Source organism: Balaenoptera musculus, chromosome 3 (genome assembly GCF_009873245.2).
Source record: "Balaenoptera musculus isolate JJ_BM4_2016_0621 chromosome 3, mBalMus1.pri.v3, whole genome shotgun sequence".
In the NCBI taxonomy this organism is placed as follows: Eukaryota; Metazoa; Chordata; class Mammalia; order Artiodactyla; family Balaenopteridae; genus Balaenoptera; species Balaenoptera musculus.
The window spans coordinates 100431243-100449056 of NC_045787.1; the positions used below are offsets into that span (position 1 = coordinate 100431243).

Below are 17814 nucleotides of genomic sequence, written 5' to 3' on the forward strand. Positions count from 1 at the left end.
ATGACTAGAATGGCAAATACCCTTCTTCAACCCAGACACTTCATTCAGTTTCTTTAGGAACACTGACCCTTTTTTACTGGGTGAGGGTGTGCGTGCTTAGGGATGACACCGGGCTGCTAGTCATCGCTGTGGTCTTTGGCACAGACTAGGGCACAGACTGGTCCCTCTTCCCACTCCCTCCTCCTCTTATGCCCGTCCTGAGCACAGAGCCTCTCAGGCTGCTGAGAAGATTGATGTCCAGACCCTTTGTAGTCCCTTCCTGAGGAGGTCTGGGCTGGGGCTTCCTCTGCTCCAGTGTTTTCTTTAGATCGTGCTCCTGCTTTCCATCTTTTAGAAAGCTGTTAATCTCTTGCTTGGTGATTGCCCCTTCCTCCCTGCCCTGTTCTCTGTGTTATTCTGAGACCTATTCCCTTTGGCCTTTTTCTTTATTTAATATCTACTAAGACTGAATTCAGGTATATGAAACAAGAAGTCCAAATACCAGTAACCTTAAAAAAAGAGGGAGGGGGGCTATTTTTTTCCTCTTAAAAAGCAAGTCTGGAGGCGGGCAGTCTGGGGTGTTGTGGCAGCTCCAGGCGGTGTGCAGGCACTGACTCCTTTTTTCTGCTTGGTCATCTGGGCACCTGTCTTCCATCCTAAGAGTTGCCTCATGGTGGCAAATGGTCACAGCAGCTCCAGCCATCATAGTCGCATTCTAGGCAGGAAGGGGTGAAAGGGGAGTAGTATAGAAGGTACCAGCTACCTGAGTCTGTTCCACTTTAAAAGAGATTTTATGGAACGCTTTTCTCAGTGACTTCTGATTACTTTTGGCCTCCACTCTCTGCAAGGGGGTGTGGGAAATTTAGCTTTTTAAGCTGAATTTAGCTGAATGCAGTATTGTTTCCAATAATTTAGGAGTTTGGTGAGGAAGAAAAGGAGGATAGATTTGGGCTTGCAGCTAATACTTTCACAGTGTTCTGTTAGTGGTGCTTCAGGTGTGGAGGGAGAAGGCAAGCACGGGCTCAGCCTAATGTCTTGAGCTACAAGTGCTCATCTCTGAAGTGCACAAAGACCCCTTTTTCATGGTGCGCAACAAATTTCAGCTTACAGTGGTTAATGAAGATATGCTTATGTATGAGAACTTCTTTTATTACAGTTTTAGATGCTGGGGTTTAGCTGTGTGCATTTTCTTAGAGGTCATTATGCCATTTCTTTGCACGTGTAGTAAAAGAGCAGTCTCAGTTAAGTTTTCCAACTTTTTACTCAGAGCATTAAAAGTCTTTCCATTTTAGAGGCAGTGTGTTAGCTTCGTCTGTGTTGCCACTGTAACAAGTTAGCATAAACTTAGTGGCTTAAAACAACAGAAATTTATTATCTTATACCTCTCAAGGTCAGAAATCCAAATTGAGTTTCACTGGGCTAAAGTTAAGGTATCAATGGGCTGTAGGAGACAATTCATTCCTTTCCCTTTTCCGGCTTCCATAGGTCAGCGGGGCTCATGACCCTTCCTCCATCACCTAAGCCAGTCATGTAGCATCTTCCAGTCTCTCCCTGACCCTGGTCCTCGTGCCTCCCTCCCGATAAATCAGGATCCTTACGGTTACATTGAGCCCACCTGGATAATCTAGGGTACTCTCTCCGTTGTAAGACACTTAATTTAATCAGATATATAAAGTACTTGGCCCTGTAAGGTAATATTCACAGATTTAGGATGCGGATGTGGTAGGATGCACCTGTGACAGGCAGCTCTAACTCAACGTCCGATAGAATTTTCCTTTATCTATATAGTCCCTTAAGACTGCTGCCCAGAAAGGCTTAGCTGAGAACATGAACAAAATTTAGACCTAATGCTTAGGAATTTTGGAAGGATCAGTCTTTTCTTTTTAGAACTTTTTTTAATAGAACTTTTTTTAATAGAACTTTTAAGAAACTCTCCATATGATGTGGTCTAGTTCATATGGCATTTCCAGGGATGATGGATATAAACAATTGCATTCTGTTTTCCTTTTTTATGTGAAAAATATGTGGAAAGACTTTTCATCAGAAAAGTACTTCTTCCAACTAAAATTTTGTTGTATTAATTGATTTTGGAAATTATAAACTTCTATACTTCCTTTGTAATTCATTTACTGAACTCTTAATTCTTCAGGAAAAATAATTCCCATCTGAAATGCCAGATGACGTATAACAATAACAACAACTACCAAAACACAGAACTCTTGTCCTGAAACCTGAACATTTAGGACAGCTAAAGAAAGAATTTTTGATGAAATTTCAGTGTATATATATTTTCCTCTATCTTTTTATTGGAGATAGCAGTGGTTCACTTCCTTTTATTGGCTTTTCCCTCAAATAATGTCGTTATAATTAAAAGAGATTTTCTATGTTTTTTTCTGTCTTTATAGCTTAAGAAATGTATTAAAACTCCAGAAATCCCTTCCAAACATGTTCGGAACTGGGTTCCAAAAGTCTTGGAACAACGACGACAAGGTTTGGAAACATATTTACAGGTAAGATGTGTTTAGATCCTCAATTAATGTATTGGAGCTTAAAGAATCATATATCTCAATATTTTTTTCTCAGAACTTATGGGTGAGATACGGAATACATCAAGCAACCAAACATTCTGAGTGACAAGAAAGTTTAAAATTATAAATATGTTGTTGGTTGGTTCTTTTAGCTTTAGTTAAGTTCTATTTAAAATTGGTTATATGGATTCAGGAAGTGAAAAATTAGTATAAAAGTAAAAACCGATGCAGAGGGGTCTGTTTGTTTTTTTGTTCAGCCCGACAAATTACTTTCTGTTTTTTGTTTTCCCCTCCAAGATTTGCTGCTTCTTCGTAGCATTCCCAGCCTTTAGGTGTTGAGTGTTGGGGAGATAATGAGAGAAACTGCATTTTCAGTGGGCCTGGCTGGTACACCTATGGAATCAAATTGAGAACGAGTATATAAAAATTACTTCTGTTGAAGTGCCAACTTCTTTGAAAATTAAAATGTATGCTTTTAAAAGAATGCAGAGGATGCTCTTTTCTGTAGCTAAGAGGAGCAAACAGAACTACCTAAGTAAGATAAGACAAAGCAGTCTCTCTGCCAAGTGACAGAAAAAGCAAAAGGAAAGCATGAGGTGGTGTCAGCTTCTCTGAGTTTTAAAACAAAAAGGGCTAGTGGCCTCAGGTGAATATTCAGTGTAGTCATCAGTAATCCAAAGAGCACTGCGTGAGGCAAGTGCTGAGAGAAGGGTTGGGGGGCTGTGGGAGCCTTGTGTTCACCAGGACACCTGAGTCCACTTGAGGGGCTGACACATGAGACTGACTGAGGTGAGCATGGCCAGGAGGGAAGGGGTGGGGAATCTTGGCTCTCAAAAAATGAAGAGCTGGACATCACCTCGGAGTTCTGAGTTTACCGCGATGATCTATCCAAGACATGTTGCATCAAAGAAGTTGGCAGCCATGACTGTGTTCATCCATTGCTATCTTCATCACCCCCTTCAGCATTAACCCTTGGTGGATTTTATTTGGGCGGGCAACTGTGGACTGTGTGAAGCCATATGCTATGTCCTCTACAGAGCTTTTCTGGTTGGTTGTGCCCGAATGACTAGTAACTAGAAGCTGAGGAGAGGCTATCGCCACAGGCTTGTACTTAGCAATCAGTTCACAGGACTGTCTCCCAGTAGAAAGATGCCAAGAGTCCATCCCTGGTCTCCTGCAGTTTTCTTGGTCTTTACAGTGTTCAAATAGGAAAGCTGACATGTGGAGGCCCTCTGAACCACAGAGGAGGGCTCTCTTCACTGCCTTTGTTCTTCTGCTTTGGGGTGTGGTGGGTGGATCCTTCACTGCCTCTCCCTGGCAGTGAGAGATTAAAGGAAGTGGAGACCACAAATGACAGGAAACTGTGTGGCCATGTGCCTTGAGACTCTGTATATGGAGCTATGAGACTTCCAGAGCCTCGGGCTACACTGCAGAGCAAAACCAAACCAAAAGACGAGACATTAGATGTTGTATGCAAAGGGTAAAAATGCATGTTCTCTATAATTAAATGGGATAGGTAAACAATGCATTCTAATTTGTAAGTCAGATTTTCCACAGATATTATATATCTTCAAGCTTTAGTTCTGAAGAAAGCTTTGCTCTTTTTCCTGCCATTGTATTTGACACATGACTCCCATTACTACTCAGTGTAAACATTTTAAGTTGTTTGTACTTTGGATATAAATATATGGGTAAAATCATCTGGCATAGAGAGGAGTTTACAGTGACACTCAAATTGAGCTTAGAATTTTCTATTCTCAGAAACAGAGCTTGAAAGATGTGGTTGAAGGACTGAGAGGGCTTGTTTGCTCTTGTGCATTTAATATTCAGTTTGTTGTCAGTTAAGTCCTGAAGGAGTTCAAGGGCACTTTTTCTCTTCTCCCTCTTCCGCCTCTTCCCCCTGATTCTATTTGCATGCCCTGGGAGCTGAATGGAAGTTACAAAGATGAGTGTGGATGCTTGATCGACCCCCAGTGAAATGAAAACCCTGGCTTAGCTGTCATTTCTTGATAGCGTTTGGTGTTTAAGTCTCTTTGGAAGTAAGACAGTTATCACTGTTCCTTCTACTCACCTTTGTAACTCCAGTTAGAATCCCACTCACCCTCAGCACCAGTCTGAACCCCTGAGTTTAAGTGCCACTAGCACTTCTCAGCAGGCACTATCGTGCAGCGAATCCGTCTCAGCTTGAGGTACGTAGGCTGGCCCTGTTCAGGCCCGTAAACCTAAGAAAGTATTAATACCCTCAAGCCATAGCATCTTAAGCTCACAGGGAACTTAGACCTTATCTAGTCCCGCTTGTCTCCTGCCCTTCAATTAAGTTCATGATCATCCCTCTGGTCTCAGTTTACCACCCATAAAACAGGCAGATTAGCTCTTGGAAAGGCCAGAGAAAACTCTTCCTTTTGTTCAAGAAGCAACTAGTACACTCTAGACCATGGATGAATTCAACACACATTTCCTAAGTTAGCCCACACCGCTCTTTTATTTTAGAGATGGAGAAACTGAAGTCCGGTGGAATTAAGAAACTTGCCTCACTTCCTAAGTATATTAGTTAAAGAGATGGGACTGGAATTTTAGTTTCTTAACTCCTAGTATAGGCTCTTTTTGTTATGCATTGTAGATTTTCTAAATCAGGAGAAAACTTTCAGCCTTGAGGTAGAGTTTTTCTTAAGGATATAATAATAAAAGTAAAGGAAAATATAATCATAAACCATCACAGTTTAATCGGCTATCCCCAACTTCCTTGATCAATAGATTTTTTTTTAAATCTTTGATTTGAATATTTAGAATCCTCTGAAAATTGTGAGTATGCATCTGTTTTCTGTGTTAAGTCATCTGCATAGAAACAGAAATCTTAAGAATAAATTAATTTGGTTTTCGCAAACTGATGTGACCATCAGACATGGTTTATATAATAGTTTTATCTCCTGGTTTGAAGTGACTTTCCACCTTCCCGAGACCCCACTGAAACAAAAGTATAAAAACTTAAAAATGAGGGACTTCCCTGGTGGTGCAGTGGTTAAGGATCCACCTGCCAATGCAGGGGACACGGGTTCAAGCCCTGGTCCGGGAAGATCCCACATGCCATGGAGCAACTAAGCCCGTGCGTCACAACTACTGAACCCACGTGCCGCAACTACTGAAGCCCGCGTGCCCAGAGCCCGTGCTCCGCAACAAGAGAAGCCACCACAATGAGAAGCCGGCACACCGCAACGAAGAGTAGCCCCCGCTCTCCGCAACTAGAGAAAGCCCGCATGCAGCAACAAAGACCCAACGCAGCCAAAAATAAATAAATAAAATAAATAAATTTATTTAAAAAAAAGAAGTCATTAAAAAAAAAAAAACACTGAAAAAGGAATAAACCCCAACAGTTAAGTGGTGGATGGGCAAGGAAAAGAGGGCATCATCAAAGGAAGAAAACAGTTTAACAGTTTCCTGGAAGATGGAATGTTCTGGGAGCATGTGAATAGATGCAACAAAGCAAAAAGCAGGGCCCAAACTCAGCCATGAGAGCTGCGGTGGGTGCAGGAGATGGCCTGCCCACAGCTGTGCTGGAGAGGGAGCTTCTGGACCTAGAGCTGCCAGGTGAGGCCGAGGCTGAGGTGAGCAGTGAAACTGAACACATGTGGGTCATTCAAGGTGTACACATGGGACGGGTGTTCAGGCCACTTATTCTGATGTTTATGACCACGCCAAAAAATTCGTAAGACTATTTTTTTGAAAATGAAACAATACAACAAAATAGTAAACAGAATGGCTGAGAAAGCTAAAGCTTCTAATGTGGATATTAGGGCCCCCAAGTTGACAACCCCCTCCCCATCCCCTTACCTCAAGGAAAAGCCCACCATGTCTTTCCACACTCAGAAGGAAGCCTGTGGCGAGCACTCCTACTGACTTACGAACAGAGGAAACCCACCAAAGCTGCTTTCTGCAGTGAGATCTGATAACCAGGGATCACCAGGCATTGAAGAAAAAGACCAAGATGAACGAAAGCACTGACTCTTCAGGAAGGAGATAATTCAGAATACAACATATATCTTAAAAATTGATTTAATATATCTAGAGAGCTTCTCAAAAGTATTACATCCAAAAGATGACACTAGGATACTATGTAAAAGGAACAATCGGAGAGCACATGAGAATTCTTAGAATTACTTGTTTTCTCCAATTGAAAACATTCCGGAGTTGCTCTCTCTACTTGGGAAACTGTTCCATAGAGTACAGAGACAAAAGTTGCAACAGAAGACAAGAGACACAGAGGACCAATTCAAGTCTAATGTCCTCTTTCATTCTGGAGGCCCAGAGAGAAAGAAGAGGGGAAAATACAAAAGTAGGGAAGAGAGTAATCAAAAGAAAAAACATTTGAAAATTTCCCCAAACTGGAGGATATGGGACTTTACACAGACAAGGTTCCATAAGGACAGAGCACAACGAATGAAGAAACCCTCTAATGCCAGACATAACCTGGCAACATTTCAGTACATCAGAGATGAAGCCCACAATCTTACAGAAAGAAAAAACAAATGGTCAGCAAGGTTGAGGTTTAGCTGTGGCTTCATTTATTTATTTGAGGCTGGTTTAATGGTCAGGTCCCTTGCCATTCTTCAGTAGTAGCTTTAAATTGCAAGCTCTTATAGTTTTTAGACAAAGATTTTTCACGGAAATTTTGTGTACATCACTTGTGCTGTTTGTTGAAATAATGTGAAATTTATCTTTCTGAGAAAGGGACCCACATCTTATGTCACTTACTTAGGAAAAACAGTTATGTTTTCATCCTTTTCATAAGGAGTGAAAAATAATTAAATGTACAGTGAGTTTGGGGAGCTGAACAGAAATAGCTCATAGCAACTCATGACTAAAGATAATTGAAGCTAATATTAATCCCTAAAAAAAAGTTCATTCAAAGAAAACATTGCCACAGCTGGGGTTAAGCTGTTTTGTTAGACAGTAGATGCAGAGTGCTGTCTTCAGAAGACCCTATTGACCTGACTAGCCTGCCCCTCATTCGTTATTTAAATTATACTATGCAGTATAATGTTCCGTTTGGTCAGAAGTCTGCGCTGGATTAAACAGTATTGTATTTTTAACTTCTCCAGTAGTGCATGAAACATCTGTTAAAATTGACCTTGTGTGCTTGCAATATGTGTATCCTTGAATTCTTGAGTACAATGAACTGTATAAAATCAAATGAAGTTTTTAAAGCAAATCTCTTACATCTTAACTTGGCTGCTTACTCTATAAGGAGAAAGGTATATTAAAAATTCCCACATGTTTTTATGATAACTGATATAGTTGGGCTTAGTTCAAGCATCCATCTGTTTTTTTTTTAAATAGATCTTTATTGGAGTATAATTGCTTTGCAATACCGTGTTAGTTTCTACTGTACAACAAAGTGAATCAGCCATATGCATACATATGTCCCCACATTCCCTCCCTCTTGCGTCTCCCTCCCACTCTCCCTATCCCACCCCTCTAGGTCGTTGCAAAGCACTGAGCTGATCTCCCTGTGCTATGCGGCTGCTGCCCACTAGCTATCTGTTTTATATTTGGTAGTGTATATATGTCCATGCCACTCTCTCACTTCATCCCAGCTTACCCTTCCCCCTCCCCGTGTCCTCAAGTCCATTCTCTATATCTAAGTCTTTATTCCTGCCCTGCCACTAGGTTCATCAGTACCACTTTTTTTTTTTAAAGATTCCATATATATGCATTAGCATATGGTATTTGTTTTTCTCTTTCTGACTTACTTCATCCTGTATGACAGACTCTAGGTCCATCCACCTCACGACAAATAACTCAATTTTGTTTATTTTTATGGCTGAGTAATATTCCATTGTATGTATGTGCCACATCTTCTTTATCCATTCATCTGTCAATGAACACTTAGGTTGCTTCCATGTCCTGGCTATTGTAAATAGTGCTGCAATGAACATTGTGGTGCATGTCTCTTTTTGAATTATGGTTTTCTCCTGGTATATGCCCAGTAGTGGGATTGCTGGGTCATATGGTAGTTCTATTTTTAGTTTTTAAGGAGCCTCCATAGTGTTCTCCATAGTGGCTGTATCAATTTACATTCCCACCAACAGTGCAAGAGGGTTCCCTTTTCACCACACCCTTTCAGCATTTATTGTTTCTAGATTTTTGGACGATGGCCATTCTGACCAGTGTGAGGTAATACCTCATTGTAGTTTTGACTTGCATTTCTCTAATAATCAGTGATGTTGAGCATCTTTTCACGTGCCTCTTGGCCATCTGTATGTCTTCTTTGGTGAAATGTCCATTTAGGTCTTCCACCCATTTTTTTTTTTCATACACACACACTGTATTTTAGTTTTACAAGAAATAAATAGACTGACACCAAGCATTGTACATGGATGACCACAACAAAAGCAACAATGATTGCAATTACCAAACATGAAACACACTCATACTATGTCATAATATTGACATTCAGTCCAGTAATCCTCCACTGTAACAGCTCCTTTACTTTGCAGTGAAAATTGATTTGTATATTCTTTGCCTCTGAGTCCTTGTGGGATTTTTTTTTTTTTAATTCAGACAGAAAGTCACAAAAATTACACTCATCCTCATCAGTTCACTCAGTCCCATGTAATTAATTTTTTTTTTCATCTTGATCTTTTGTTAGCACTTTTATGAGTTCATCAGTTTTTCATTAGAGTTCTGAAAATGCTTATTCATTCAGTTCAGCAGTATAGTCAGTTACCAGAAACCTGTACTTGTCAGAGTCTTTTCCATGAATTTCTTGAAGATGAAACCCTTTTGTAGGAATATATTTGCAAAAGCATCAGAATACACCCAGAACTGTCTGTAAATGACAAAAGACTTAAAAATGACCACAGTTAAAGATTTGATGAAAGTTCATAATAATGCAGTTGACAAGAAAATTAGTTATTTCTGAGATATACATTTTAAAGTAATAACTAGGATTATGACTTATAACATTATACCACAACATATAAGATTTTTAGAAATTTTATGTAATGTCTGAAACATTTATATTAACGTATTTCCATACAAATAACCCAATGAAAGTTTAGTATTGTTTTGTTTGTTTGTTTTTTTATACTGCAGGTTCTTATTAGGCATCAATTTTATACACATCAGTGTATACATGTCAATCCCAATCACCCAATTCAGCACACCACCATCCCCACCCCACCGCAGTTTTCCCCCCTTGGTGTCCATATGTCCATTCTCTACATCTGTGTCTCAACTTCTGCCCTGCAAACCGGCTCATCTGTACCATTTTTCTAGGTTCCACATACATGCATTAATATGCGATATTTGTTTTTCTCTTTCTGACTTACTTCACTCTGTATGACAGTCTCTAGATCCATCCACGTCTCAACAAATGACTCAGTTTCATTCCTTTTTAGGGCTGAGTAATATTCCATTGTATATATTTACCACAACTTCTTTATCCATTCGTCTGTTGAAGGGCATTTAGGTTGCTTCCATGACCTGGCTATTGTAAATAGTGCTGCAATGATCATTCGGGTGCATGTGTCTTTTTGAATTACGGTTTTCTCTGGGTATATGCCCAGTAGTGGGATTGCTGGGTCATATGGTAATTCTGTTTTTAGTTTTTTAAGGAACCTCCATATTGTTCTCCATAGTGGCTGTATCAATTTACATTCCCACCAACAGTGCAAGAGGGTTCCCTTTTCTCCACACCCTTTCCAGCATTTGTTGTTTGTAGATTTTCTGATGATGCCCATTCTAACTGGTGTGAGGTGATACCTCATTGTAGTTTTGATTTGCATTTCTCTAATAATTAGTGATGTTGAGCATCTTTTCATGTGCTTCGTGGCCGTCTGTATGTCTTCTTTGGAGAAATGTCTATTTAGGTCTTCTGCCCATTTTTGGATTGGGGTGTTTGTTTCTTTAATATTGAGCTGAATGAGCTGTTTATATATTTTGGAGATTAATCCTTTGTCCGTTGATTCATTTGCAAATATTTTCTCCCATTCTGAGGGTTGTCTTTTGGTCTTGTTTATGGTTTCCTTTACTGTGCAAAAGCTTTGAAGTTTCATTAGGTCCCATTTGTTTATTTTTGTTTTTATTTCCATTACTCTAAGAGGTGGATCAAAAAAGATCTTGCTGTGATTTATGTCAAAGAGTGTTCTTCCTATGTTTTCCTCTAAGAGTTTTATAGTGTCCAGTCTTACATTTAGGTCTCTAATCCATTTTGAGTTTATTTTTGTGTAGGGTGTTAGGGAGTATTCTAATTTCATTCTTTTACATGTAGCTGTCCAGTTTTCCAGCACCACTTATTGAAGAGACTGTCTTTTCTCCATTGTATATCTTTGCCTCCTTTGTCATAGATTAGTTGACCATAGGTGCGTGGGTTTATCTCTGGGCTTTCTATCTTGTTCCATTGATCTATATTTCTGTTTTTGTGCCAGTACCATATTGTCTTGATTACTGTAGCTTTGTAGTATAGTCTGAAATCAGGGAGTCTGATTCCTCCAGCTCCATTTTTTTCCCTCAAGACTGCTCTGGCTATTCGGGGTCTTTTGTGTCTCCATACAAATTTTAAGATGATTTGTTCTAGCTCCGTAAAAAATGCCATTGGTAATTTGATAGGGATTGCATTGAATCTGTAGATTGCTTTGGGTAGTATAGTCATTTTCACAATGTTGATTCTTCCAATCCAAGAACATGGTATATCTCCCCATCTGTTGGTATCATCTTTAATTTCTTTCATCAGTGTCTTATAGTTTTCTGCATACAGGTCTTTTGTCTCCCTAGGTAGGTTTATTCCTAGGTATTTTATTCTTTTTGTTGCAATGGTAAATGGGAGTGTTTCCATAATTTCTCTTTCAGATTTTTCATCATTAGTGTATAGGAATGCAAGAGATTTCTGTGTATTAATTTTGTATCCTGCAACTTTACCATATTCATTAATTAGCTCTAGCAGTTTTCTGGTGGCAGTTTTAGGATTCTCTATGTATAGTATCATGTCATCCGCAAACAGTGACAGTTTTACTTCTTCTTTTCCAATTTGTATTCCTTTTATTTCTTTTTCTTCTCTGATTGCCGTGGCTAGGACTTCCAGAACTATGTTGAATAATAGTGGTGAGAGTGGACATCCTTGTCTCATTCCTGATCTTAGAGGAAATGCTTTTAGTTTTTCACCATTGAGAATGATGTTTGCTGTGGGTTTGTCATATATGGCCTTTATTATGTTGAGGTAGGTTCCCTCTATGCTGACTTTCTGGAGAGTTTTTATCATAAATGGGTGTTGAATTTTGTCAAAAGCTTTTTCTGCATCTATTGAGATGATCATATGGTTTTTCTTCTTCAATTTGTTAATATGGTGTGTCACATTGATTGATTTGCGTATATTGAAGAATCCTTGCATCCCTGGGATAAATCCCACTTGATCGTGGTGTATGATCCTTTTAATATGTTGTTGGATTCTGTTTGCTAGTATTTTGTCGAGGATTTTTGCATCTATATTCATCAGTGATATTGGTCTGTAATTTTCCTTTTTTCTAGTGTCTTTGTCCGGTTTTGGTATCAGGGTGATGGTGGCCTCATAGAATGAGTTTGGGAGTGTTCCTTCCTCTGCAATGTTTTGGAAGAATTTGAGAAGGATAGGTGTTAGCTCTTCTCTAAATGTTTGATAGAATTCACCTGTGAAGCCATCTGGTCGTGGACTTTTGTTTGTTGGAAGATTTTTAATCACAGTTTCAAATTCATTACTTGTGATTGGTCTATTCATATTCTCTATTTCTTCCCGGTTCAGTCTTGGAAGGTTATACCTTTCTAAGAATTTGTCCATTTCTTCCAGGTTGTCCATTTTATTGGCATAAACTTGCTTGTAGTAGTCTCTTAGGATGCTTTGTATTTCTACGGTGTCTATTGTAACTTCTCCTTTTTCATTTCTGATTTTATTGATTTGAGTCCTCTCCCTCTTTTTCTTGATGAGTCTGGCTAATGGCTTATCAATTTTGTTTATCTTCTCAAAGAACCAGCTTTTAGTTTTATTGATCTTTGCTATTGTTTTCTTTGTTTCTATTTCATTTATTTCTGCTCTGATCTTTATGATTTCTTTCCTTCTGCTAACTTTGGGTTTTGTTTGTTCTTTCTCTAGTTTCTTTAGGTGTAAGGTTAGATTATTTACTTGAGGTTTTTCTTGTTTCTTTAGGTAGGCGTGTATAGCTATAAACTTCCCTCTTAGAACTGCTTTTGCTGCATCCCATAGGTTTTGGGTCATCGTGTTTTCATTGTCATTTGTCTCTAGGTATTTTTTGATTTCCTCTTTGATTTCTTCAATGATCTCTTGGTTATTTAGTAACGTATTGTTTAGCCTCCATGTGTTTGTCTTTTTTACGTTTTTTTCCCTGTAATTCATTTCTAATCTCATAGCATTGTGGTCAGAAAAGATGCATGATATGATTTCAATTTTCTTAAATTTACTGAGGCTTGATTTGTGACCCAAGTTGTGATCTATCCTGGAGAATGTTCCGTGCGCACTTGAGAAGAACGTGTAATCTGCTGTTTTTGGATGGAATGTCCTATAAATATCAATTAAATCTGTCTGGTCTATTGTGTCATTTAAAGCTTCTGTTTCCTTATTTATTTTCATTTTGGATGATCTGTCCATTGGTGTAAGTGAGGTGTTAACGTCCCCCACTATGATTGTGTTACTGTCAATTTCCTCTTTTATAGCTGTTAGCAGTTGCCTTATGTATTGAGGTGCTCCTATGTTGGGGGCATATATATTTATAATTGTTATATCTTCTTCTTGGATTGATCCCTTGATCATTATGTAGTGTCCTTCCTTGTCTCTTGTATCATTCTTTATTTTAAAGTCTATTTTATCTGATATGAGTATAGCTACTCCAGCTTTCTTTTGATTTCCATTTGCATGGAATATCTTTTTCCATCCCCTCACTTTCAGTCTGTATGTGTCCCTAGGTCTAAAGTGGGTCTCTTGTAGACAGCATATATATGGGTCTTGTTTTTGTATCCATTCAGCCAGTCTGTGTCTTTTGGTTGGGGCATTTAATCCATTTACATTCAAGGTTCTTATTGATATATATGTCCTATTACCATTTTCTTAAATGTTTTGGGTTTGTTTTTGTGGGTCTTTTTCTTCTCTTGTGTTTCCTGCCTAGAGAAGTTTCTTTAGCATTTGTTGTAAAACTGGTTCGGTGGTGCTGAATTCTCTTAGCTTTTGTTTGTCTGAAAAGCCTTTGATTTCTCTGTCGAATCTGAATGAGATCCTTGCTGGGTAGAGTAATCTTGGCTGTAGGTTTTTCCCTTTTATCACTTTAAGTATATCCTGCCACTCCCTTCTGGCCTGCAGAGTTTCTGCTGAAAAAATCAGCTGATAACATTATGGGGATTCCTTTGTATGTTATTTTTTGTTTTTCCCTTGCTGCTTTTAATATTTTTCTTTGAATTTAATTTTTGTTAGTTTGGTTAATATGTGTCTGGTGTGTTTTTCCTAGGGTTTACCCTGTATGGACTCTCTGTGCTTCCCGGACTTGGGTGACTATTTCCTTTCCCGTGTTAGAGAAGTTTTCAACTATAATCTATTTAAATATTTTTTCAGACCCTTTCTTTTTCTCTTCTTCTTCTGGGACACCTATAATTCGAATGTTGGTGCATTTAGTGTTGTCCCAGAAGTCTCTGAGATTGTCTTCAATTCTTTTCATTCCTTTTTCTTTATTCTGCTCCTCGGCAGGTATTTCCACCATTTTGTCTTCCAGCTCACTTATTCGTTCTTCTGCCTCAGTTATTCTGTTATTGATTCCTTTAGTGTATTTTTCATTTCATTTACTGTGTTGTCCATCACTGTTTGTTTGTTTTTTAGTTCTTCTAGATCTTTGTTAAACATTTCTTGTAGTTTCTCAATCCATGCCTCCATTCTATTTCTGAGATTCTGGATCATCTTTACTCTCATTACTCTGAATTGTTTTTCAAGTAGATCACCTATTTCCTGTTCATTTATTTGGTCTTGTAGATTTTTACCTTGCTCCTTCATCTGTGACATATTTTTTTGCCGTATTTTTTTTTTTTTTTTTTTGTCATGAGTGGGATTGTGTTCCTGTCTTACTGGTTGTCTGGCCTGAGGCTTCCAACACTGGAGTTTGTAGGCTCTTGGGTAGAGCTGGGTCTTGGTGCCGAGATGAGGACCTCCAGGAGACCTCACTCTGATAGATATTCCCTGGGGTCTGAGGTTCTCTGTTAGTCCAGTGGTTCAGACTCAGAGCTCCCACTTGAGGAGCTTCGACCCAACCCCCAGCTCCTGACCAAGTTCCCGCAAGCCACTTGGGGCCTAAGCAGGGACAGGATTTGGGTGGGCGTGCAGAGCCTATGCTTAGGACCCCCAGGGCTGGAAAAGGCCCTGGGGCATGTGGGGGTGGGGCTTAGGCTCAAAGGAACAGAAGGGGCCCAGGCATGCCTCCCGCCTCTGGTCTCAGAGGGTGGGAGACCCCACCTGGGAGCCCAGCAGGCTTCCTGGGCTCAAGTGGGCAGGTCAGACACCCTCCACTCCTCTCCTGCTCCTCAGTCCTGGAGGGCCCCTCCCACCTGCCTATCTGCTTTTACCCCAGCCTCCTTCCTATGCCCCCAGGACCAACATGGCCCGGATAGGGCCTCTGAGGGAATAGGACCCAGCCCGAGAGCCGGGCAGACTTCCCTGGCTGATCGGGCAGGGGATACGCTGGGTGCGCTTCCGCCTGATCCAAGCCCCCAAGAGTCCCTCCAGGCATGGGAACCCCTTCTGCCTCTCAGCCACCCCTCAGGGGCGCTGGTCCTGTCTGGCCTCCACTTCTCCTCCCCCCTCAGTCCCCCCACATCCTACCGTTTCACTTGGGGGTTCCTCCTGTCTCCTTGGGCATTGAGGTCCCCCACCAGTGTCCTGCAGGTGCCCTAGTTGTGGGGAGACGCAAACTCTGAGTCTTTGCACACTGCCATCTTGACTCCTTCCTCTCCATGCTTTTTTATTAGTCCCTTTTTTTCTAAATTTTTTCTTTCCTTGCCTGCTTTTGGAATGATGGCAGATTTTTTTCCCTTTTTCTCTTTCCATTTTCCCCCCTGTTAGTATGTATCTGTTCTTTTAGTGGTTACCTATTATCTTTAGTTTCCTCCTGAACATTACAAGGACCTTAGAATGTTTTAAGTCTGACCACCCTGGATGTAGGATTCTGGGTTGACAGTTCAATTTTTTTTCAGCACTTGGAAAATATTGTGACACTTCATTTTGGCTCCTGTGGTTTCTGATAAAAAATCCACTGTCATATTAATTGTTTTTCCTCTATATGTAAGATGTTATTTTAAACTGGCTGTTTTCATAGTCTTTGTGCCTAGCTCAACCTCTGGCATGTTGAAGGCAGGGTATTTTGTTTATTTTGTTTACTGAAACAGTATTATTGTTCAAATACTGTCCATGCATTTAAACAGCTCTGGGCACAGAATAGGTACTCCATAAATGTTAGTTAAAGGAAGGAAGAAATATAGAAAGATTTTGTGCTTGAAAAATAAAAATAAAATGGCAGTTTTCAAGATTTTATCTTTGTCATTGGTTTTCAGAAGTTTAATTATGATGTGTCTTGGTTTGCATTTCTTTTAAGTTTTTCCTGTTTGGAGTTCTCCCAACTTCTTGAATCAGTAGGTTTATCTCTTTTGCTACATTTGGAAGTTTTTAGCCATTATTTCTTTGGGTATTTTTTCAACCCCTTTCTCTTTCTCCTTTCCTTCCAGGACTCCAATAACGGAAATGTTAGATTTTTTATTATAGTTGCACAAGGGCCTAAGGCCTTTTTTATTTATTTTTACTGTTTCTCTCCATTGGTCAGATTAGATAATTTCTGTTGTTCTATCTTCCAGTTCACTGATTCTTTCCTCTGTTCCTTCCATTCTGGCATTGAACCCTTTTACTGAGCCTTTTCTTTATGCTACTGTATTTTTCAGTTCTAAAATCCTTATTTGATTCTTCTTTATAGCTTTTATTTTTTTGCTGAGACTTTATATTTCTTTTTTTTTTTTGGCCACACCATGCAGCTTGTGGGATCTCAGTCCCCTGACCAGGGATTGAACCGCCATGGCAGTGAAAGTGCCAAATCCTAACCACTAGATCACCAGGGAACTGAGACTTTTTATTTCTTTGTTGAATTTTTCTATTTTTTCCTTTTGTTTCAAATATGTTTATGATTACTCATTGAAACATTTTTATCATGGCTGCCTTAAAACCATTATCAGATAATTTTAACGTATCTCTGTCATCTCAGTACTGGCATGATTGACTTTTTCATTCAGTTTGAGATCTTCCAGATTTTTGATATGATGAATGATTCTGATTGAATTCTAGACATTTTTGTATTATGTTATGAGACTCTGGATCTTATTTAAACCTTCTGTTTTAGCTGGCTTTCTCTGACACTGCTCAGTCAAGGCAGGGGATTCCACCTTGTTTCAACCACGTGAAGATGGAAGACCAGGTTCCCTACCTAACATCACTGACAGCTGGGTTGGGAGGGGTGCTACTCATCACTGCTGTAAGGATGGGAGTTCCAGCTCCCCACATGGTGGGGGCACATTACTGGCAGGTGGGGATGAAAGTCCTGGCTGCTTTTGTGGCTTTCTCTGACACCACACCAGTGCTGGGTTCTTCATTACCAGCCTCAGAAGGGTTGAAGTCTAGGCTTCCCACAGGACTTTGCTGGCATGAGTAGAGGTGGGCCACAGTTTCTCCTGTGGTGTTTGCCTGGAATAGAGTGGTTTAGGGTCGGAGAGTTTTCTGTCTTGCTAGGCTATCTCTTTTATGGTCCTTTTGCTAAAGGAAACAGGATTTTATTGGGACCTTATTTGTCTGCATATGTTGGTATTTCCTGGTTGCTAGCTTTTGCTTCTCCAAGTCAAGATATATGAGGCAAAATGAAAACCCAGGAAAGATAAAGCTCACCACTGTGTCATTCCTCAGGTCCTGGAAAGTCTACTTTCTTCCTTCAACCTTTCATAATCTTTTTATGTTTACTTTATATACAATGTCCAGTGGTTTAATTGTATTGGGTTGGCCAAAAAGATGTTACGGAAAAACCCGAACGAACTTTTTGGCCAACCCAATACTTAGCAGGAAGAACGGGGAAAAGTATATCCACTCCACCTTATTGGAAGTAGCAGTCCATCCATTGATTTTTGAATTTAATATTATGGTTTTTTGTTTCTGTGAGTTCTGTTTGCTTTAGTTTTTTTCCTAATCTGACTGGGTTTTAGGTTTTTTTTTTTTAATAGTCCTTCTATTTTTGCTCATATTTTCAAACCTCTATTT

General features: G+C 39.6%; 1 protein-coding gene across 3 annotated transcripts in view; it reads left to right on the plus strand.

Moving 5' to 3' along the window:
- Positions 1-17814, plus strand: part of SNX24 (sorting nexin 24) — a 163221-nt gene that overhangs the window by 96959 nt on the left and 48448 nt on the right. For all 3 annotated transcript variants that reach the window (XM_036846485.1, XM_036846484.1, XM_036846486.1), the window contains exon 3: positions 2385-2489. In XM_036846485.1, the coding sequence (XP_036702380.1) occupies positions 2385-2489 (105 nt within the window). The remainder of the gene's footprint in view (positions 1-2384; positions 2490-17814) is intronic.